At 42.3% G+C, this 24171-nt stretch overlaps 1 protein-coding gene across 1 annotated transcript in view; it reads right to left on the reverse strand.

The window, feature by feature from the left end:
• Positions 1 to 24171, reverse strand: part of LOC136447504 (uncharacterized) — a 31652-nt gene that overhangs the window by 4044 nt on the left and 3437 nt on the right. The window contains exon 2 of the mRNA XM_066446499.1: positions 6756 to 7229. Within this exon, the coding sequence (XP_066302596.1) occupies positions 6756 to 7229 (474 nt within the window). The remainder of the gene's footprint in view (positions 1 to 6755; positions 7230 to 24171) is intronic.

Genomic DNA, 24171 nt, shown 5'->3' on the forward strand with positions numbered 1-24171 from the left:
GCCGATCAGGGATCAAGTGACGATCCGGCTTGCTCGGTATGTAGGCCTCCGATAAGCATTAGTTTGACATAATTGGATCATTATCGGATTACCATTTCAATCCCATAAACAAAGGCAGACCGACACATGTCAGCGCTCAATTAAAACCAGCGGGCCGCTGGCAAGGATTTCCCGGTATGTCCGATGAATAGTAGAAGGGGGAGGGGGTAATCTTTGATACATTTGTACGTATACACATTCGAATAACGATATCATGCCATTCCTTCAAGAAGATAAGGGCTTGTCCTTGCTTCATCGGATGATCGCATATGCTGGAATAAAGTAATGTATATACTTATGTTGATGGAGTTATCAGGACTTAAATGTTGTAGTTTGTATCTGTGTTATATTTCATCTGACCCTTACCTCTTCCCCCATGACCTCAATGAAAAGCAGCCTGCATGTCGATTTGAGCTTCTCATAAATAAATAAAGGTTCAGTCAGTAACAAAGCTAGTAGTACTTTATATAATTACTGTGCAATACTTAGGCAAGAACTTGAGCTAAGTACCTTTCCTACTGTCTAACCAAACCAATGAGTTACTACTTCATGTGGTTTGATTGCAGTGTTTTTGTGTTTATTTCTGTGCAATTTGAATTATGTAGCTGTTTTTTATCCAATGAGATAGGAAATCATAATAGAGCTTTCTTCATGAGCGGAGACGCATTGGCAACTTTTGTTTCGAAGGCATCATTTCTGCATCTTTTTGAAGCGTCATCACGTATGCATGCACAGACAGAAATTAAACCTAGAATCTAGAATGTTGTCCAATTTTAGTTGGGGGTCTGCGACGACCGTCGGCTCAGCCATGTCCCCATAGGCGGCGGTACTAATCGCGTGATTATAGACGGTGCGCGGTGTTAATCCGCGAAAATTCGGCCCCACATCGCCGCTGCCGTCCAAGGCTCGGTAGCAAAGCCCGGTAGTCAGCTGTAGGACCCCCTCCGGCCGTTTCGGCAAGCCGTGTTTGTTTTTTTCTGATCCCGGACCGCAGGTGTTGGACCGTCAGGGTCGGCAGATGCAATCGGCCCCGGTTGAAAGGGTGTCGGGGGCCTTTTGAAATTCATCCAAGGAAAACTCGGAAATCAACAGAGGAACAGAAAAGGGTCTTAACGTACAAAGATATAGAAATAAAACAACAAAATATTGAAATTTATTAATGAAAGAAAGAATGGAAAAAATCATTATGTTTTGCACATTTTCCGTCTTGATAAAACAACAGAATGACAAGAACACTAAGTAATTTTTGTGTGTGTATTGTAACTTTATTGTATTGTAGTGTAATTGTGTCTTTAAAACTACATTGTTGTTGTTGTCTAAAATATTATGATCATAATTAAAGAGAAACGTTTAAAATCAATTAAGCAATCTCAACAGTGGTATCTATTTTTCCCATAGGCGTACTTACAACTATTTTTGTTACTCTACAAATACTGCGGCTTCATGCCTAAATAGCGCCGAATCCCCCCCAAGTGCGTTAGCGTATGGCGGGCACGATCACCCACCGCATCAAAACAAATACACCGCATCAGAGAAAACATCCCCGCTCTATTGACTCAACCTCTCGCCCCGGCTATCGGCTTTCTACCGGGCCGTCCTTCATCATGTGGACGGTCTTTTGATCCTCCACGCAGGGGAGCTGTCCTTCCTTTGTCCGTTAGCAGCGCGACGCTTTCTAAGACTGAGAAAGATACACTTTACAGATCATACAAAACACGTTTCGACCGTGTTTTTCTAGCAAAACGGTGTTTATTATACACGTGGTTTAAGAATCATTCGGTACGCGGTAAAGGAAACGTTTATGTGAGATAAAATGGTGTTAAAATACTCAGCGATCAAGAAAAAGATCACAAGTCAAAATGTACATGTAACAAATGACCTTTCTACCAAGTACTCACATGTGTGTGTATGGGTTTAATGTCCTCGTTTAGATGTTAAGTGTTCGGCCATGTATGTCGTAATGTTGCAAGTCTCTGTTTAAGCTCTATTTCAAATGGGCGGTGTTAGTGGGGTTTTTTTTTTAAATTTATTTCAAAAGTTTGGGGACATTGTATGGGTATGAGACTTGGAAATGCAGAGACCTGGAAAGAAGCTCAACCCACATACGAAAAGAGTACTACAGTGTTATACTTTAGTCAGATGAAGTACGCGTCACTGCATGAAGGATATATATCCCTCCGCTCGTTTTATTACTGTCTCAACTCAAGACTGAACTGCATGCCATACCATACATTTAAAACATGGTTAGCCTGTAACCTTCATTCATTCATTCATTCAATCCCATCCATTCGTTTATTTATGCTAAAGTACGTTGAAACAACAAGTTACATATATACTTTGGACAAAGGCTGCTACTTATCTCGAAGCATATGTTGTTGTTTTTTTAAATCTAATTCATTGCATGGTTTGGCTGTTCAGCACACACAGCCAGGGCTGCCCAACTAGCCTGTTGCTATTACAAAGGGCTAGTCTATATATATCTTTAATGGCAAAATCGTTTAGTCTTGATATACTCGTCTCTGTTCCAAGCGAGAAACGTAGCGATTTTACCTCCAACATATGCTTAGAGATTATACCCCCCTCCCCCTTCGAGGTATACTTACCGGTACGTTAATCATGTTTCCTAGATTCCGGCGGTTACCCGTTGTGGAAGAGTGTGTTTATTATATCAAGGATACATCGGTACAAACCTGGGTGACTTACGATCAAAGGGGAACGTGTCCCTAAGAAGTAGCCGCCTTTCGTTTGCGTAACGCATTTGTAAACTTACCTTCATCCCTGGCATGAAAGATGTCGTTTTGGCGTTATGCTTCCTTAGGCCTGAACTCCTTTTTTACTACCGCAGTGTCACAGTTTTAGATGTCTGTGCTTTGAAGGCGTAGACACATTTGATACAACAATGAAGTGTTGTGCCGCTAAAATTTCTAGCTATAGCTCCGGAAAAATAGGATCAAAGAAATTGGTATCTTTGTGATGCTGTTAAGGTCCTAGCTTTTGCTTTTGAAACAAAGCTAGCTTCATGGTTTGTTGCCTTGTTGTAATTACCCGATAGACACAATGTCTATAACTGCTGTTTGTTGTGGGGGAAACTTTAAGTAGCTCGCCGACAGAAGACGATGCCCTTAAACTGACTGGAGTTGAACGGAAAGGAAAACAGCAACGCTCGCTTAGTTCCACAAGGAAACAACGCTGCCTGGGTCCTATACACAAAACGAAGGTTTGCCCTCGACACTTTAGCCCAAGTGGCACGTGTTCTAACAACAAACGTCGGTCAACTTGAAAGACTGGCGACTTGTCCTGAGTCGAGACAGCCTGGTTTAACACACGTCATGTCTTCTCAAACGACAGCTGGTATTCTTCCCTCAGAAGACAGGGAGAAGAGGGAATGTTAAGGAGGCGTTGTACTTCAATGGGCTATGTTGATTTTCTGCCAAATGCCGGCCTTTGATGCAGCTAACGCGAGGAGCGGCTGTTATACACTGTTCTAGTGATAGAGGAGTGCCTTTGGCGTCGTCCGGTGACGGTCTCTAACCACACGTGGGTCTCATTACCAAACTCAAACTCCCCCAAAGTACACGGAATGTTGATGGGATGCTTCCTCTTGACAAGAACGCCTTTCCGTCTTGTATCACTTCTTATTACAAGACTGTTCGGGTATCTTAAAAGCTAGGGAAAATTCTAGAGGAATAAACAAGCCATGGCGTTGTTTGGTTGCCATTATGGATAATGATTATGTAATTCTATAACCGGAATAATACCTTTTTTTGCTCCTTTGGCAATTTTTTGGCTCTGAAACCCAATACGTCTTTTGTATTACTTCGGCCGTTAGTCCTCAGTTCACACTATCAAAAAGTATACATTTTGTAGTCACTCTTATTTACACATTTTCTATATTCTGTGACGTCAGTTTCCGAGTCCAACCCAACGCCTCACGAATTCAATGTTGAAAAATCAATTCATCCCCCAAACCAAAAGGAAATCTTCCATAATAAAAAAAAACAGGTAAGAAACATTATCTGGGTTTTATTTTCTTACGAACTTCTCCAACTTGCCATATCATGATGACAACGAGATTCTGAAATGCTTAGATGGACCACATTGGTTCGCATTTCTCACTGACCCCGAATTTCAACGAGGTATACGACAGACGACTTACAATTCATAGGTTTAAAAATGCCTTAGAATTTAAAGAGCGGAGTGATATATTTCTAACTATTCACACTTCCAGGCTAACGGTTAGCGTACCCTACCACCACAGTTCAAATAGGACTTCTTTGTGTAGAGATCCGCATTCATTTTTGGTAGGTTTATTTCGGGGTATAGTATTTGTGTAATGCTTTCATACCCACCGCCAATTTTCTCACTACCACCAGTGAAAAGAGCGCTACCGACAACGCCATGAATTAAAATTTGAACATTATTATATCCTCAGCAATTGAGGTTATGATTTCGGTATTGTCGGTAGATTTTTAATGGTCCGTGAATAGCAAAGGTATGTACCTCATGAACAGAGAATGGATTTAAACTACTGTATTTGGCATGTGGTAATTTGGTCTAGGAGTACAATAAGTCCAGCCTGTTGGTAAAAATCGCAATTGGGAATTGTCCGTGGGAAAAAGTATGAGTAAGAAAGATTCAGCGAATGATAAAGTTTGACAAGAGGGGTTACGTGGGCGTGCATCAGGGTTTAAGGTAAGGAAATCTGGCGAAATTTCTGGGTCATAGAGATGTCCTTGCACCTGTCCTATCTGTCCGAGTGGTGATTTAACCCTATTATAGCTAAAGGGCGCAATAGTTTAACTTAATGTGCTTAGAAGTTACTCAAGCAACAATATGATTTTCGGTTGAAAGTAGCATCCTACTACTTTTGGGCAAGGACACTGGGCAAGATTTATCGAACAGCAGGGTTTTAACCACAAACTATGACTTGATATGCACAACTTGCAATTGCTGACATATTTCAGATACATTGCACTTTAAAGCTTTGCTTGATGCGCGGGTTGATAACAAACAAGTAAAGATATGACAAAAACAGATGCATTGTGAGAAGATACGGCAAATGTATGAAGAAGTTAAGAACAAAATACCGGCGCGATAACTGTCTTTCGTCCATGTAGTAGAAACAAAATAGAATAAAGAATATCAGCTGTCGTCTTATTTCTCTCTCTGTCGTCTTATGTCCGTATTTTAAAACTAATTATACAAATGGTTTTGAGAGGGATACTAAAAATGTGGTGTATCATTACTCAGAATGGCGTGTGTTGGGAGGGTGCGATAGGTTAAGATTTAGCATGAACTAGATCCACAGAAACCTCATTCCAAGATTGATTGCCAAGGCCGAAAGTATCTATTCCTTCCCAGATATGCCCTAAGTAATACACTGCCCCCCTCCCCAATCCTTCTCCACCCACCCTTGATGAAAGCGATCCCATAGGCATCCTCATTAGCGGCATGATGCCTCACCAACCTTGAGGAACTCTATTTAGGCTCACTGGCAACCTTCAAGAGAACAGGATATCTCTAATTCCCTACCAGCAGGCACTGGTGGGTGTTTGTAGCTGACCTGCGGGGGAAGTCAAGCAGTACTAAAGACGCCCCGATTCTTAACTCACGTCCCGTCAAGACTCCTAACAACTTCCTCTTTAGATGCCTAACTCTCCAAGGCGGCACCGAGAAAGACGTTGTTTTACTTCTACAGCCGTCTTATCATTTTGGAGAAGTAAATGTTTTCAAGAAAGTCAATTCACTGTTATGTAGAAAACAGTTTCTGTAACTAGATACTAGATTTTAAACTCGTGTCTTTTTCAACAGGGAGATCAAAGGTCTCCCTATGGTGGCTTGCCACATCAGGCAGGTGCTGTGAGAGACATAGGGGGGCGTTATTGAGGGTGCTCCCCGACATCTCTGGCAGACGATCTCGCGCCAGAATTAGCAGACGCCGGGCGCCTGTGCCTAATGATGCTTTAATGTCCCAAATTCGTCCTCCCCGTGCACTCTTTTGCCTGTGTGCTAAGATCCAGACTCCTGTCTACATGACACGGAGTGCCCCTGGCGGGGACTGCGCATGTATCTGTGTGAATCGGTCGGTTGTTGGCGTCGTCTGGCCACGTGGCCGCAGCCAAACCCCGCCGGGACTTGTTTTGAAGACATACCGACACTTCAACTGGCATTTTTCTCTCTAACGAAAACTTGCAATTAGTGGGAAAACATATTTTGTACATTACAAGTAACAGATGCCTACTTTCTGATAAGGAAAGGACCGTTTGAAACGGAATTTCTCTTCTGACTTATGTCCCAAATGCGTGTCCTATTCTATGTGTCTTTGTGCACCCCCATCAAACTCCCTTCGGGCCGTACCCGGAAAATCTGGCCGTACCCTCTTGAAATTAATTACACGTACATAAAGTCAGGTTAGGTCGCTGCGAGAGCGCAGCGCGGTCGCCGTCAAGTGGAAGGGGTCTCTGTTGTAGTGTATATGGATCTGCTGTGGTCGACCAGTCAAACCTATAGGAAACCATTAGACCACAATGAGGTTATGTTTCCACTTTCGTGCGTTTGTAAGCTGGCCACGGTTGATACAAACCTTTTTGAAAGGCATTTGATGATGTTCTTTTCTCCAGGATAATACCAATGCAAAATGGGGACTCCAGTGATATACCTATACAAGGAGAAAGCAAGAAAACAAGCAAATTAGCTTGAACTTGATGACAACTTACGGTCAATGTCCCCATCACTGCCGTAGAACGTCGTGATGCTGCTCCGTTTGAATCCGTACCGCCGCAGCATCCCGTACCAAGCCTTTACCGCGGCTTCCCTCTGCTGGTCTCGGCCCACCTGAGGGTTCCACCCGCTGCCCACGATCACCGCCCGGTCGCACGTCTCCCACGGGCGACAGAATCCTCGCAACGCTCCCTCCCCCTTGCGGAACTTCTCGCATCTTCTCGTGTTCTCTGTGAGCTCACAACGAGGGATCTCGTAGCGGACGATGTCGGGCTGGAGAGGGCATGCGGCGAAACCGTCGATGTGGTCCAGGCAACGGAGTTGCTGCTTTTTCTCCGCGTCGTTGACGAGGCGAACCTTCGGGAGGAAGTTGATCTCGCACCGACGGGCAAAGTTTCGTCTCCGGAGGTTCCGTTGTAGAGCGTTTCGACATCTGTTCTTCAACGATAGCGTAAGGCATTCTCTGTCTCCTGTTGAAAAGACAAAAAGAATAAATATGTTGATGATGACGGTTAGACGTCGACATCCAGGTAAAAAGATATGCCACAAAAACAGTTACTCAAGAAACTGGATAAAATTTTGAAACAGTCAGACGTTTCAGACAGCATTTCTGCAGTTGTTTGAGTAGCTGTTTCTTTTTGCAAACGTCCATAAGTTGATATGTTTATGAAGGTTAGACATCCAGGTAGACAATATTTCAAGACAATTAGCTGAAGAAAAGTGATGGACGTCAATCGAAATGTCCGGAAGTAATTTCTGAATCCTATTCAGTTTTAGAGATAGAATTGTCTTAAAATATCAATATGTTGGTATTTATGCTTAAGATCACCAGCGTTGTTCCATGACACCAATTTTCATTTAATTTTAACTCACATAACACCACAAAATCTTATCTTAACATTTTACCGTACTCTACGGCGGTCTTCAGGATAAATGACCCACTGTCATGTCAGGTCACGTGACCTAAGCGGGCCAACTACGCTGAATAATGCTTCGGTCCCATTTCCAATCCGGGGCCCGGCCGGGCAGCTTGTGGGAACGTAAGATATGATATAAAAGACAACAAAAGACGCAAAACGTTAAAAAATTACTCCTAACCATATATCGTGTATTTTCTTGATATGCATTTTTCTATTTTTCGTTTTCGCAAACGAAATCCGGGTCCCGGATTGGAAATGGGACCGAAGCATAAGGTATGCCCGGGAAAGACGCCTAAAACATTACTAATTATATGAAATTAATTTCTGAAAAAAGTAAACGCGAAGAGTTCTACCGGGATACTTCATGAACCCCCATCCTCTCTACTATTTTGTGTCGGCCCCTATTCAACTGGACGGCGATCGCGCTGCGCTCTCGCTGCGACCTAAATTACAGTTGTGTAACCATTGAATTCATAATTTTAATAAAATGAAAAAGGGAAAAGTATGACTGAAAAGACAATAAAACACACACAAATCGTAACAAGATTTATGAAATTTGTTGAGCGCTCTGTCAAATTTTACGTCGCATCGCGATTGCAGCGAGGTCGCCGCTCTGGTGGCATGCGTTTTAATCAACTGAACATCACCCATGCATATTTGCCAAGTACAACCCGTGAAAGCTACGTTTTGTGTTTATTGAATGCCGCCATGTTCAGAGCTCACGCCCGTGTTATGTCCCGCGGCAGGGGTATTGATCGTGTATGTTATGATAGCTCAAGAGGAAGCCGGATATTCCTTAAAGATCAAATAAACAGACTGGGATTCGCATTGCCCCGCCAAAGACCCTTGTTGGAGTGTTGGTGGAGGTAGTTTAAAACTAGTAGCTTTCACAGCAGTGCAGCGGAAGTCTTAATATGTTCCTTGCAGCGCCCAAAGGCCATGGTCAGTTTCTTGTAACAGCCTCCGCTAGGTTACATAAATCCGCCACTTTGAAAATCAATGGGTTTGCAATTGAGAGATCTCTAGTGCAGCACCCCCAGGTAGGCACAGTTTAGATGAACAGGAGTGAATTACACTGGGGGACGTTGGGTTGGAGATCTGTTTGGACGTATTTTTTCAGGGTGGCGGAATTATGTACAATAATGTGGGATATGTTGCTACTTTAAGTTCAATTGCTCATTGTCTGAGACTAAATATGTTGTGTCTGACCTTTTTATGTAATCATTACCCATATTGCTACCTTACGTGCCATTTCCTGAAATGAATTAATAAATAGACATTAAAAGCACACATACACACAAAACAACGGTATGCAATAATTAAAAAAAAAAGACTAGTACACATCGTTGTTTCATAGACCACATTCTCCTTTGTAAACCATGGCTTGGCCCTGAGCCATCTTGCTCATTTCATGGCCATTTATGGACAGCCTTGGGCCACTTGTTGAGTTTTCGGATTGGCCCGAGGGCACGTCTTTGACACACACACACACAGACACACATATACACCGAAAATGATACCGTCTTCACTCTTCGCGAAGGTAAAATGCCCCGGTGGTTCTAGAGCAAGCTGCTAGCGGGCCCAAACCTACACCACTTCTTTCTTACATCACAAGCTATCTGCCACCAAACATATCAAAATCACAGCATGTACAGGTCAAAAAATTTAAAAAAAAAAACGGACGTTCTGCTGCAGTACCAAGGACACATGCCAGGGAGCCATCACCTTCGTTTTCCCTACACATACCCACATACCAAATATCATCGTAATCCATCCAGAGGTTCTTGAGTTATGCTGACTACAAAAAACGGAAACGCAAACACACACACACGCACACACACACACACACACACACACACACACACATACACACACACACACACACACACACACACACACACATAAATAGACAGACACACAGACAGACACTCACACAGACAGGCCCAAAACTATACCCTCTTCGCGAAGTTTATGTGATGTGCACGTGCTGTCGAGTCTTACTGTGTGCTGAACACATGCAACAGTTCATCACATTTCCAGCGACACAACACAGATCCGGAGACTATCCCTAGTTTATAAACATCTGTCGGAAGACTTCAAACACAATTTCAAAGAAACACCAACCCTGTATTGTTGACAATAGGATCAAATCCACGAAAGAGCCTTGTGTTGCTCTTTCAATAAGGAGATTTTACGGATGGTATTCTTTTATACAAGGAGAGACAATGGTAGCTTTACAGAGACAGTACTCTTGTGTTCAAATTGTTGATAATTCTATTGTTTGAAAAATTCCACCCGTAGTCAAGTATGACCTCTGTGTATAGTTGGAAACCCGTGGCAATCCACACACTTCGTAGAGCATACGTAAAGGTGTACCGAGCTGTAGTTCCCCTAAAGCCCCCCCCCCCCTCTCACTGGACTTGTGTTAGGATTTGTGTTACCCTTGACTTTATAATGGGAATATCATTCAAAACGTACAAGTATGACCAAAAAGACAACAAAACAAACAAAGCTTTAAAAGATTCGTTTTTTGTCGATGAAATTCTGCTTTGACTTTCTCAATTGGATTGGATATGGCTGCAGCGACGCCGCCAGCGTGCCGCGGGTCCAGTGAGAGGGGGGCTTAAGTAAATAACTTAAAGTAGTGCCGCTACAAGATAGCATTGTACGCATTTCACCACCATAGTAACACACAGCATTCAAGACACAGAAAACGAGATTTAAAAAATGTACGCATTTTAAAGTATAATTACCGATATTGCCCAAAAAATTAAATTTCTTTTGGCTTTAGAACAGTTTTTAAGGGATAAAATGATTCTGGCAACAATTTTGTTTTTCAGTATTGGTTATCTTACACGTTATATCGAATTATATTTAAGTATATACAATATAACAAAGAATGAAAATAATACCTATACCATTAATAATAGAGGAATTAAATAATCCATTCTACGATTCTATTGTGTTAGAATTTGCTACTATTGTCATCATAGTTTGTTCAGGTATAGCAAAAGGTATACCTGACGTTGAGGTCCGGGCATGTACCTGAAGAATTATACAGATGCAGGTACACTACACGTTCATGTACAGGTACTAGCCTAGGTGTATACACAGCCCCAGTGTTTGAAGGTGTTGGAGTGCGTGCGGCGATATGAAAAGGTTATTTCTCAGTGACCTGTTTAGATCCAGGCCTGTACCTGAACAATTTTACAGGTACAGGTACACTAGACATTCAGGTACAGATACAGGTACTAATCTAGGTATACACAGCTCCAGTGATTGGATGTGTTAAAGTCCGTGCGGCGATATGAAAAGGTTATTTCTCAGTGACCTGTTCAGGTCCGAGCCTGTCAATTGTTCAGGTACAGGTACACTGGACGTTCAGCTTCAGGTACGCACAGGTATACACAGCTTCAGCGTTTAGAGGTGTTGGAGTCCGTGCGGCGATATGAAAAGGTTATTTCTCAGTGACCTGTTCAGGTCCGGGCATTTACCTGAACAATTTTACAGGTACAGGTACACACAGGTATACACAGCCCCGGTGTTTGAGGTGTTAGAGTGCGTGCGGCGATATGATTTCTCAGAGACCTGTTCCTAAACAATTTTACAGGTACAGGTACACTAGACATTCAGGTACAGGTAGCCTAGGTACAGCCCAAGTGTTTAGAGGTGTTGAAGCGGGTTCGGCGATACGAAAATAACAATTTTACAGGTACAGGTGCAGGTATAGGTACAGGTACTAGCCTATGTATACACAGCCCCAGTGTTTGGAGGTGTTAGAGTGCGCGCGGCGATATGAAAAGGTTATTTCTCAGTGACCTGTGGAGTCACAGTTAAGTATGGCGAGAGAGCTGGTGCCAGCATCAAAAGTATCGGTTTCAGAGCCGTGGCTAAGCGAGCATGTCCTCGCCACTGGCGCGGTAAGGCTACAGGACACCGGCGGTATTCTTCTCCCAGTCCTTACCTGTTCAAGATGCCTTAAGCAATTCGTTGGTTCTCGTCACCTAGCGTGTACTGTGTGAATTGCAGTATTGCACTACAGCGTGTGTCAGTGACTGCGCGGTCGCCGTTGTACGATTTTTGGTGTCGTACAATTGTCCAGCAGGCAATGACAAAACCATCCGCCGACAAGGATCTAAGACAGCCTTTCCGATGACAAGACGGCTGTATGTTGTACGACTTATACACAACTATCTCAAGAATCCCCTATATTTACGATATCCTGTCCTAAGGCGTAACACGACCATCGTACGATAAATTTGACCGGGCCCTAAACGATGACTCTTCGTATCACTACAACATGCATACCTCCTGTAATAAAGATTTAAAAAAGACTCTTTGAAGAGTTGATCCTAATACAGTGTTCAAGTTGCATGCAGGACAAACATGCTGCAATGTTTGCAGGGCCTAATCCGTAGTACCACGGTCCGGGGGACCTGAAAACTTCGGTTACGTCGCAAAAGATGTCACTCTGTTGTCTGCCTCTAATTCCTCTACGTAACGAAGTCTTGTATGTCTAGCCCTGATTGGTCATGTCAACACGTTATTCAAGCCTCGCACACACACCCTTTCATGTTCTCTTAGCTGTGTCAACAGCAGATTATTTGAAGATTGCTGATTCACACGTCGGGCCGGAGATGGGCGGGGGAACACACTGGTACTGACCGCGAAGGGGGAGGGGGGCGTTACGGGGCTTTATAATTTATGTTGGTTTTGGAACAGTAAAGCCTTTACACGTGTTAGGGGGTAGTTTAAACATCCTTTCAGCAAAGCCCAAGAAAGATTTTCATCAAAACTATGGTTAAAAACGTGCAGAATATACAAAAAAATTGCTATTTCAAGATAGGGCATATTTGCTTTTATAAAGCAACAAAACTAACTGCGGTTATGGCACGCGTAATTGAAATAAAATTTTGGGTTTTGGATTAACGAATACTGTACAATTTTGAACCAATCTATTCTATGCTACATCTATCTTTATCGTATGAATGACATCCTATGAGGCACAAAATTCAATGTGCTACGGCAAGAAATGCAAGAATTCCTAATGTCTAAAAGATGATGTCTCGATTTAGAAAACAAAGTGCCATTTTTTTATACGGCATTCAAACCAAGAGAACGCCGTATAAGTGTCTAAAATATTTGGAACTAAAGAATTAGTAAAAGTATAGCATTAAAAAGCATACTGTTATTCCTATACCCGGACAACGCAATACAGCGTCGCTATAGTTCGCAACCAACAATAACTGTATTGCTTGGAAAAAGTTCAAGGTTTCTTATTCTCTTTCAGAAAAAGCCAGAGTCAAAGCACGCTTGGATGTAATTCATATTATCACGTTTATTTGTACCAAAAAGTTTTTGTACTGCCAAAAACTTTATACGGACAAAGGTCATGACAAAAAAGCTTCCGCTAAACAACGTAATCGCACGTACTAACACCGGAAATGAGAGGACAGAGTGAAATGTATACAGATTACTGTATCCGTGTCTGGATGGGAGCTACTGATCTCCATTCTCCAAGTAGATGTTGGGGTGGAAAATCGTATCGTTTTCTGACAAGCCGGCTTTTAGGCAGTACTATATAGTCACCCACTGCTAGAAAACCACACCAGTACCGGCTAGAAAACGTCCTGACATCTGATTGGAGATTATATAGATAAAAAGGTCACTGCAGTTCATTTTGTTTCAATGGTTTGAGCTAGTGACGATTTTCTACAGGAAAAGGCAATGATAATATGTACATCTAGAACAACGTATATAAATGTAGTATCTTTTTTTCTGAAGTGTAATCAAATTTCAATTCAACCCCAACTCATTCACAGCCAGACTTAAACAAGGGAGACACCTCCAACCACTGGAGCTGTAGAGAGAGGACATCTAAAGGGACATGTCACTATCAGAACGAATGCCGTAACCTGGGCAAATATGTGTATTTATATATTTCGTAGTCTAAGGATGACTTAGAACCAAGCAAAGCTCTTAAGTCCACAAAACATGCAAACGTAACACAGCACACGTGTTATGAAAAGGACTGGGTCATATTTGTTATGGGATTACTCATGTTGTTCCGTGCCTGTTCAAGCCTAACTCGCGGAAACTGCACTGTGCACACAATAGTACAACACATTTTTTTTCCATGCCATGATTTTCTTGCCATATTCTTTAGGGAATGGATTTTGTTTTAAACAGCCAAATACGACTACGCGTATATAAGCGTTCTAACGAAGCAGTTTTATACAATGTAGTCTAACGTCAGTAGACACGTGATACTATCTTACACGGGATTTGTTCTACAGACACTGGACAAACATAATCTCACGCTCTCATACTGGGGTCAGTGACCTGATAAAAAAGGCACAAAATCTCCCTTCTTCATTTTGGTTATATCCTCTATACACTGACCATTGGGCGACCGAAACTCTCGTTACTAGTTCAAACAAATTCCATTAATAAAGAAGTGGAATTCGTAATTTTTGTTCTCTTTTACGTCACACTTTGACATCATAGATCATGTTCAATTTGTTATGCATTAATAGAAAAGTAAAATCTATAAGTTTTGTTTTCTCTCATGTCACAGTTTGACATCATATATCATATTTAATTTGTTAAGTCATACAAATCTAATCTATGTCAATCAATGGTCACCATCTAGTGGAAAGGGTCTAATAGCCTTCGTGACAGACTGTTTCACAGGGCATGCGCAAGCCAGCTCCTCGGTTCCTAGGCCAACATGCCCCCAATGAAATTTACTTGCCTAAGGTCTTATGCTAGGGTCGCATTTCCAAAGCGGGGCCCGGTCGGGTAGATTGCGGAAACGAAAAATACGATATAGAAGACAACAAAACACACAAAACAGAAATACCATAAATCATGTTAATTCTGAAAATGCATTTTTTTATTCTTTGTTTTCTCAAACAGCCCGGTCGGGTCCCGGCTTGTAAATGTGACGCAAGCATAACTCAGGGCCGGGGGCTGACTGTACATTTCGTCGGGGGCATGTTGGTCCTATAGCCGAGCAGCTGGCTTGACAGTATGCCTTTAGAAACAGCGTGGGATACAGACTAATAGTACAAGTTCCACCCTTTTCCGAGAACCCACAGCGCTAAGCTATTTTGTTCTAAACTTAGCAGGGCTAAACCATTTCCTGTCCCTAACAGGAGACTTGTCCAGTGTCGAGTAAAGTTCAAGTCTTTAGTTGGCACAAGGTTCGGTAGATACAAATAGGTGGATTTTCTGGCAAATTGCATAATTAGGCCTAACACGATATTCGTGTCAACGGATAAAGGCGTTGATGCCGTCCAACACAGCGCTCCGAAACTACAGATTTCTCAAGAAGGAAGAGACGAAAAAGATAACAATGAAAAAAAAAGGAGAAAATAGAAGGAGGGATAAACAAAGAAAGGAGAACTTTAGAAGCAAACAAAAAATTGAGAAATAAAAAGAACAGAAAAATAGAAATTTTTAAAGCAGGCGTAAGATTCGTTAGTGCAAACAGTACTAGGTATGAAAAACGTAGGGAGTTCTGAGTCAATACAATTTGCTGTCTCAAATTCGCACTTCACGCCTTTATGCCCAGTTCTACAGTAGCTATTAATAGCTCGCACAAGGCGTCCTGTGATAATTGGTTTACACTTATTGAGGTTTCAGACGGAAGTGTCTTACATCCTGTAACCGGGAAACCGTGGCTTTCGACAGTAAGCACTACTTCGCCGTGCCCACAATTCTGACAAAACAAGGAAATTACTAGTCACGCTATTATCTCGTATAGAGTCGTAAGCTTTAAGTGGCCGTAGAGTGGCCGGTAGCATTCGTCGTTGTACGACCGTCGTGCGATTGTTGTGCGATCGTCGTGCGATCATCGTACGATCGTAATCTGAGGTTATTCTTTGGGTAGTCGTGCATGTTGTCGTACAAGCTTCAGCTGTCTTGTTACATGTCTTGGAAAGCGCTGTCTTAGATCTTTTTCGGCGGTTATTTCTTTCAGAGCCTGTTTGAAAATTCTGTTTTAAAATCGTTCGACGGATATGACCCCGCAATTGCGAAGTCCCTTTTTTTTACGTATACTCTTATTTTCTGAAAAGATCGATATGATAGACCTTCCAATAGAATATTCTTTTCCGTCGCAGAACAGCTGTATGTTGTACGACTTGCCCACGACAGTCGCAAGAATGTCCTGCCGTCCGGTGAACCAGTCGGAGGACACGTGACAAGGGTGCTAAATTCGAAAATCCTGTGCTATAGCGACTTCCTTGTTCGTCTAAGACAAAACACAACCCGTGGCTTAAGTGAGAACTCAAAGACACCGCATACGGACACAGACGATCGTGTTGTATATAGATACATAATCACTTTTCCCTTCTACAGGATACACAACGGATCAAGAAAATAAGACGTCGCAGCTTCAAAACGAGTTTTTGCAAGTTGAAGACACCACATACGGACACAGACGATCGTGTTGTATATAGAGACATAATTCCTTGTCCCTCTCACAGGATATACAACGAATAATCAAGAAAAGAGGATATCGCGGATTCAAACCGACTTCTTGGAAAACAGGATGACTCTATCCCCCACCGTTTCCCCATTTCCGAAGCACCTGCTTGCAAAAATAGACATTTAATTTGTCGCGTGTGTTTTTAACCCCCACAAATGTTGGCGTCGATTCAAGAAGAAGAAATGCAAAGCTTAGAGTGACGACCCATGCTTTAAGCTATCATTGTTATTCGTCCTCCACTCGAGGAGTTGAGATTGCCATGTTTAGAAATTGCCTCATCGTATTAACCCGTCCTAGCTGTTAGTTTTGTGAGGGGCTTATATAACAACTTTAGTCCTGTTAGAAATGACAAACATATCCGGTCCTTCCTGAAAGAGCGGAAATAAGTTTTCAAACAAGTGGTATAGAGAGGTTTGAGCTCTGACCTTGTCAAGAAGTTGACTGTACGCTTTAAATCAATGTATAGGGGGGTATAGCAGTCAAGAAGGCTAGGGTGGGTTTGGAAGTTTGCAATGGCGTACGGTGAAATCTTACCATGGGGTAGTATAAAGATTTAGCGGGGGGAGGAGGGTAGTTTACGAGTGGTGAGTTATTCCACCAATTTCTTTTGGATCTAGATATATCTCCTAAATGACGCCTAACGCAAACATGTTATTTCTAATTTTATTTTACTTAATACATACTATTTTCAGTTGCTTAAGATACAAACTCTCAAATCACTTTCAGCAACCGACAAGAAAACTTGTGTGTCCCAATACTGAATCCTTTTCGTCATTTCGGATGGTGACGTAAATCGGACAGTCTTGTGTATCAGAGAGTTTCAGGCATGAGCCTCAAGCGTCAAACCTCTGCACGTAAAAGAACCCAACACACTTATCGAGAAGAGTAGGGGTGACCCGGTGTGTGCTTGGCCAAAAACGCGAGCCTTAGCGAAGCCACATCGCTTTATTTACCACTAGCTACTTCATGCTTCACCTCAATTGAGGATGACTGCATTTGGGTCTCCCTGTGGGCACCCTATAGCTAATAGAATCCGTCCCCCCCAAAAAAAACGCGAGATCGGACGTGCACAGTCCTGTATTTTGAGTGGTGCGGTCGAGCAATTACAGCTGGAATTTGCCTTTTGTGGGTTATAGCTTAGTACAGTTTGTAATTGCCATAAACAGACATTGTATGCAGTGACGTTTCTTGCATTTCTTTTAAAAATGATCTAGGATAAATGTTCTCAACATAGAACGAATGACATTGGTACATTTCCTATAGCTTCATTGCGAACGCGCCCATGTAAAACGCGTATAAGAACTTTGTGCCATGTAGCGAAACGACTTGCCATGTAGCGAAAAAGTACTGTAGCGAACGGACAATGTAGCGGAACAACATTTAACCATTATAACATGTAAGCCTATGGGGCGAAAAAAAAACTAGCCTGAGTACCAGCCTCCGTAGTGACCGCTGGCTCAAAACAATCGCTTTAACCACGGATTAGCAAGCGATCCTTTTTGAGCCAGCGATCACTACGGAGGCTGGTACTCAGGTTAGAAAAAAACTCATCCTTCACATTTTACTTTTCCCTGACAGCCGAAGCAGGTGTCTCATGTCGCTCGGAAGGCACCCCGGGAGGCGCCACACCAGGCCGACCCCTGTCCGCCCACGTGCCCTGTTATTTCCCACTCATAACGTCATCCACAGGAGAAAGGTTTTCACTCTAACCGCTACGGTCATCGGCATGCCACAACAATGTCGTACTCCAACACTCGGAATGAACTGAAAATAGCCCCAAATTGGCAAAACCATTCTACTGAAAAATATCTGCCAGGGAAACCGTGGTGTGAAGGAATTAAACCTATGAACTTAAGGTTTCACTCTAACCGCTGGTGTCATCGGCATTCAACAACAATGTCGCACTCCAACACTCGGAATGAACTGAAAAAAGCCCCAAATTGGCAAAACCATTCTACTGAAAAATAGTTGCCAGAGAAATCGTGGTGTGAAGGCATTAAAACTATGAACTTAAGGTTTTCACTCTAACCGCTGGTGTCATCGGTATGCCACAACAATGTCGCACTCCAACTCTCGGAATGCAATAAAAGAACGGAAAAAAGCCCCGAATTAGCAAAACCATTCTCCTGAAAAATATTTGGCAGAGAAATCGTGCTGTGAAGGCATTAAAACTACGAAGAGAAAGGTTTTCACTCTAACCGCTGGTGTCATCGGCACGCCACAACAATGTCGCACTCCAACACTTGGCATGCGAGAAAAGAACTGAAAAAAATCCCCAAATTGGCAAAACCATTCTTCTGAAAAATATTTGCCAGAGAAACAGTAGTGAGAAGGCATCAAACCTATGAACTTAAGGTTTTCACTCTAACCGCTGGTGTCATCGGCATCGCACAACAATGTCGCACTCCAACACTCGGAATGAACTGAAAAAAGCCCCAAATTGGCAAAACCATTCTACTGAAAAATAGTTGCCAGAGAAATCGTGCTGTGAAGGCATTAAAACTACGATGAAAGGTTTTCACTCTAACCGCTGGTGTCATCGGCATCGCACAACAATGTCGCACTCCAACATTTGGAAAGCAAGAAAAGAACTGAAAAAAGCCCCAAATTGGCAAAACCATTCTACTGAAAAATATTTGCGAGAGAAACCGTGGTGTGAAGGAATTGAAACTATGCAATGAAGAAATACTGGAGTCCACCACCCTGCCATCCTCAATAGAATGTGCAGTAATTTATCATAGCTATCATAAAAAACCTTGTCACAAACGTCAAGACTAATTAAAACTAGGCATCACATTCGGTCCACGATACCCAACTGTGCCAAAAAATTCTATAGCCTTTGGACGAGGCTCTTGTATTCGTTGTTCTATCGGTGTTATATATTGGCGTCATTTTTGCCTGCCGTGGTTTGTTTATTCACCTCCGTGCAGGAGGTACTGTTTTCAGTATGTCTGTGTGACAGTCTGTGTGTCTGTGTTTCTGTATATACTCTGTGTTCCTGCATAGACTCAAGAAGCTATGGATGAATTGTGCTGGCATTTGGTATGTTGATAAGTTTTGGGTAGACGAAGGTCAAGGTCGATTTGGGGCCCCCTGTGGCTTCTTACGGTACTGCAGCGGAACTTCCTGTTGTTTTTTTTACCTTCTGTTATCGTAACATTTGTAGTAGCTATCATTATTACAGCAACAATAAGGAAACAATTAATCTCTCACACAAAAATGGGTCAAAACAACACCGGTAATTTCTCTGAAGCAACTCTATTGCATGCACTTTTAGGCTACTGTTCGAGCGATTGGTACATTGGGGAAGTAAGATATAAGACATAACAAAACAAGGTGTCTTTAAAGTTTACAATTGATATGAACGAATTACTAAGAAGGATTCATATGCCTTAAAACGATTATGTTATCTATGTAGCCACTATAGTGACCTGGGTACAGACGTTTAATACTAAGTTGCAGTTCGGACAAGACTGGTGCTTTCTCTAGCCTCCATCAGGCCTTCATACGGCGGTATGGATCGTAGAATTCGGCAAAGAAAAGGAATAATTGACCGGTAGAATCAGTCCAAGGTAAGGTTAACATTTCCCCTCGCCTGCACATGAAACCCTATGTTGGCCAAACACCACCGGCAAATATTCTCCCTACAGTCGGCGTAGTTAGTCTGATAAAGACTATACTTTTCCCCTGTATCTTCAAAAATTGTCCAGTCGTAGAAGGCCTAGGGGTGAAATACTCAAGGGTTGGACAGTGTTAATATACATCCCGTGTAATATGTCGTAACGAGCTCGAACACAATCTCGAGTCGCGCCAGAACTAGCCAGGCAAGTCGCCACACCGGCACAATGATGATAGGCACGTCAAGATGGTGGTGTCAAACCCAATAACCGGTCGAAATTGTGATGTGTAACAGCGCAGCCAAAAAAGGGGGTGGGGGTACTGTTTCACGAGTGCTTTACAAATGCTCCCTCTGTTTGTGAAGAGAATAACTCATGGGATTCTCTCACCTTTTTGAAGTGTAAGGAACATATATATCATTACATTTTCTGGGTTAGGATCGACATAATTATATATCTTGAATGGATCTTGAACAGTGTATGATGAAGTGAAGACCGAGTTCTTGTGTGCAATAATTGTAGAGCCAATGGCATTGAAAATATGTAAAACAAAGTAGTGTGCTATATGGTGTGAAACGCTGACGTAAACTTGAAACAATATATAGCTCATCTGTAAACCTGTTACAGAAGCGTGGTTTCTGGTCTCATTCTAAAGAAAAACCTTCAATCCAGTTATTGCGCCAAAGAAACATGGTAAACCACCAGAGGGCCTAAAATCGACCTTGACCTTTGTCTTCCCAACACCTACGCGCATACCAATTATCATTACAATCGATGCAGAGGTTCTCAAGTTATGCTGACCACGAATATCCGGAAACACACAAACACACAGACAGACCAAAAAATATACCTCCATTTTCCATGTCGGTAACGAATATTCAGCCAAACTTTAAAATGGTAGAATACGTTACGATTCCTCGTAGCAATTTCAAGACATTTTGCAGAAAGAAAAAGAAAGTTGTTGTCAGTGCGGGGGCAAGGAGGGCCACATATCTTCCGGCTCTTGAGTGTCAGAGCATTTGTCTGAACGCGTGGGACTGCATTTTTCATGCAGCCTTGTCATTTCACGCACCAGGCTGTCAGCAGCATTCCGCCGATCTTGACCCTTTGGCACTTACATAGTTGCGTTTGGGCGAAGAGAGATGGTACACCATCGGACAGCTCTCGGACTTTCTCGCGAGATATGACATGTTCTGCGGGAATTCAGATTGTCGCCATGGAAACCCTTGATTCGTTGTACCGTCTCTTCTACCTGAATTTTCAAGCAGGTGTTAGGATACGGCTTGTTGTGTACGTCTTTTTGCCCATCCTTTTTTCAAACTCAACTGAACCCACTCTCGGGCCTTCTCGCGAGATATATTCCGCAATGTTCCAAAGTCGTCGCCATGGGAACCTGGAGGCGGCTCACCATCTCCTCTACTTAATCTTTAGGGGGACAAGTTGCTTTCCAAGTATTTTTGCCTGCCAGGAGACATACACTCTCGGGCTTTCACGCGAGATTTGCTCCGCGAGAATCCAAAATCGTCGTCATGGAAACCATTGAGCGGAGTACCATCTCGTCTACCTAGTCTCTAAGCAGATGCGTGGATACGGATTGACTCTTTGATGACCACGAAAGAGAACGCCACAAATAGACGAGACGATGAAAAAAGTTACATCGGCTTTGGGATCATCGTCTGTACAAAGGTTGCATATTCAACTCTACAGCGCTTACCCAAGAGGGGAAGAGAGGAGAATAAAGCAAAGCTTACGTGGCAAAACTACCAAAACAATATCGGTCCTTTCTAAAGGAAAAATTATTTAGTTGTTTTATAGCTATAAAAGGAAAATGTTTATCTTCTTTTTCTCTGTAAATCGTCAAGAATATCGTGACATGTTCACGGTCATAATAGATGAGATCATCATTTGCGATAACCCGAATTAACGTACTAACAGGACATCCGTGTTTATGATCCAATAGCCTTCTATTTTGAATCGTGCCTGCGTCGATGTGTGCACATGTAGACGTCTCTTGTTTCTTGTTTTCTTTTACTTTTAATAAACTCGCGATCGTAAGTGGTTGCTCTTATGGGTTATGTGCTCTGCTACCTAACCTTCTGCATGCTACCTTTAACTGCATTATAATATCTAAAGAATACAGTGAGAAGGTTAAAACGCTGTCTACATACGCCGCAGGTGTATCTCTCTGAGTCTTCTTGAATATCATCCCGTTCCACACGTATACCATCAACAACGGTTACATTGTCCTCTGTTTGTTTGGACAACTCCGGTAGCTGATAAAAACGTGTCAGAAACTTTGAAGATTTGTTTTCTCTTTGAGCACCGCCTGCGGACGGCGGTACAGTGTGTACATTTATCACCGGACCTCTCTGACCCCAAATAGTCGCAGCACAGCTGGCTGATGAAGACTCGGTGACAGATGGTACCGGTATCGACCGTACGGGCGCAGTGTCCACGGGATCGATTCCCATCCACACAAAACAGTCCCTACAAGGGTATAGCCTATAAAGCAGGCCTCACTACGGCTGGCGATCTTAATTTGGTTAATTTTGAACTACTTATACCCCCATTCCGTTATAGGTTGGCGACCTCGCTGCGCTCTATCTGCGACTTGACCAGAACGCTCAACGAATTTCGTAGATAAAGGACTAATCTTTTTACGCTTTGTGTGTTTTGTTGCATTTTCAGTCAAACTTTACATTTTGAATGATATTACAATTATGAAGGTAAGGGTTATATAAATCCAGCTTAGGTCGCAACGAGATCGCAGTGAGAGCGCCGTCACATTTGTCATGGGCTGTGGAACGATTTCGCACATTTTTTAAAGCATTGTGTGACAGAATTCGAACCTATCACTGATGACAACGTTAATGAAGATTAGACATCCAGGTAATAGGATACGCCAAAAAACTGCCGTCTGACTGTTTCAAAATTTCATCCAGCTGCTTGAATAACTACTTTTTTGGCCAACCACTGACAAGGTTATTGCTAGCCTCAGTCATTTTAGTCGTAAGAAGTCTTACGATTTTACAAGAGTCATTATACTAGAATACAGTAGCAAACAGAGAATAGCCTGTGACACACGCACACATAAAAAGAGAATATCACAACCCCAGCCGTAGAATCGCCTACTGTAGAGACTACTACCAGCAACACGTTGTGGCTTTTTTTGTCCTCATCCTTATACAACTTTTACTCGATAGATAAAAAGGGTCTGGTAAAATTTACGACTTTTGAACAATTACGTTACATGTATGCATCCCGCAATACCATAACCACATTATAGGTGTCACTACTAGCTGACGGGAAGAATTTGCCTTTATAATTATCGATAGAAAATACGGAGTACTTAGGAAAAAATGTTTACAGAATATGAGAGATCTTGCTGCTCATCTTATTGAAACCGCTTGGTTCATGGATGATTTTTAATATTTTCATAGCCCTTTAGGAGATCATGCTGTTGTTTAAAGCGCTTGGTAGATTGAATCTTTTGATTTTCATTTTGGACACAAAACAACAAATGCAGTAGATATCAAGCTAAGTGATTACATAGAAGAAAGGGCAGAAGAAATCAGACAGCTGTTGCTATCGAGGACGCTTAAGCCTTTTGGCCTTCACAACATGGTTTAGAACCTTTGAACTGACACTTCAATAAAATCCATTGACAGAAAGTGAATGTTCGGTCTTCTCAGTACGTCCTTTCTTAGAACTTGTTTATTCACTCTAACGTTTGAAAGAGCGACATACATACGGGTCGTTGAATAACGCAACTGTCTCTGGGACATTCGACCAAAGCAAACATTGCCGACGTTTGAAGCTAAAAGAACTCATGCAAACGTAGTGTCTTTGTGCTGAAATGTTGGAAATATGAGTAAGAATACTTTTTTCCTCAGGCGAAAGGGAATGCACCACCTGTGGTCGCTTTGACATAAACAAACAAACAAGGAATCTAGTACATTGCAGATTAAGTCTCACAATGGTTAACATTAGGGAGACAAAACACCTAAAGATTTTGCATTTTAATCATCTGCTTGGATATTACACTGTTTCCCTTTAAAAAGGATGCTTTGCGAGAGAAAAATGGTTTCGTTTTCAATGCAACGGTATTTTAACAAAAACATTGAGATTCCTTTATTCGATTTTTGATAACACCTCATTAAATCTTTGAACCTGTATGAAACTTTTTCTGTATTGGCGAAATATGTTGTACCAAGCTTAAACTTTATTTCCGACACAATAAAATGAACGGGACGTACCAAAATGAAGTAAGGTTAGGATTGTTGATAATCTAAAAGTTGTGACCCAATCGTTGTGCCTTAAGAAAGACAATAGATGCCTGTTTCCTCGGCACTGTAACCGGGTAAAAATGAGTACCTAGCTT

Source organism: Branchiostoma lanceolatum, chromosome 13, assembly GCF_035083965.1.
Source record: "Branchiostoma lanceolatum isolate klBraLanc5 chromosome 13, klBraLanc5.hap2, whole genome shotgun sequence".
Taxonomy (NCBI): domain Eukaryota; kingdom Metazoa; phylum Chordata; class Leptocardii; order Amphioxiformes; family Branchiostomatidae; genus Branchiostoma; species Branchiostoma lanceolatum.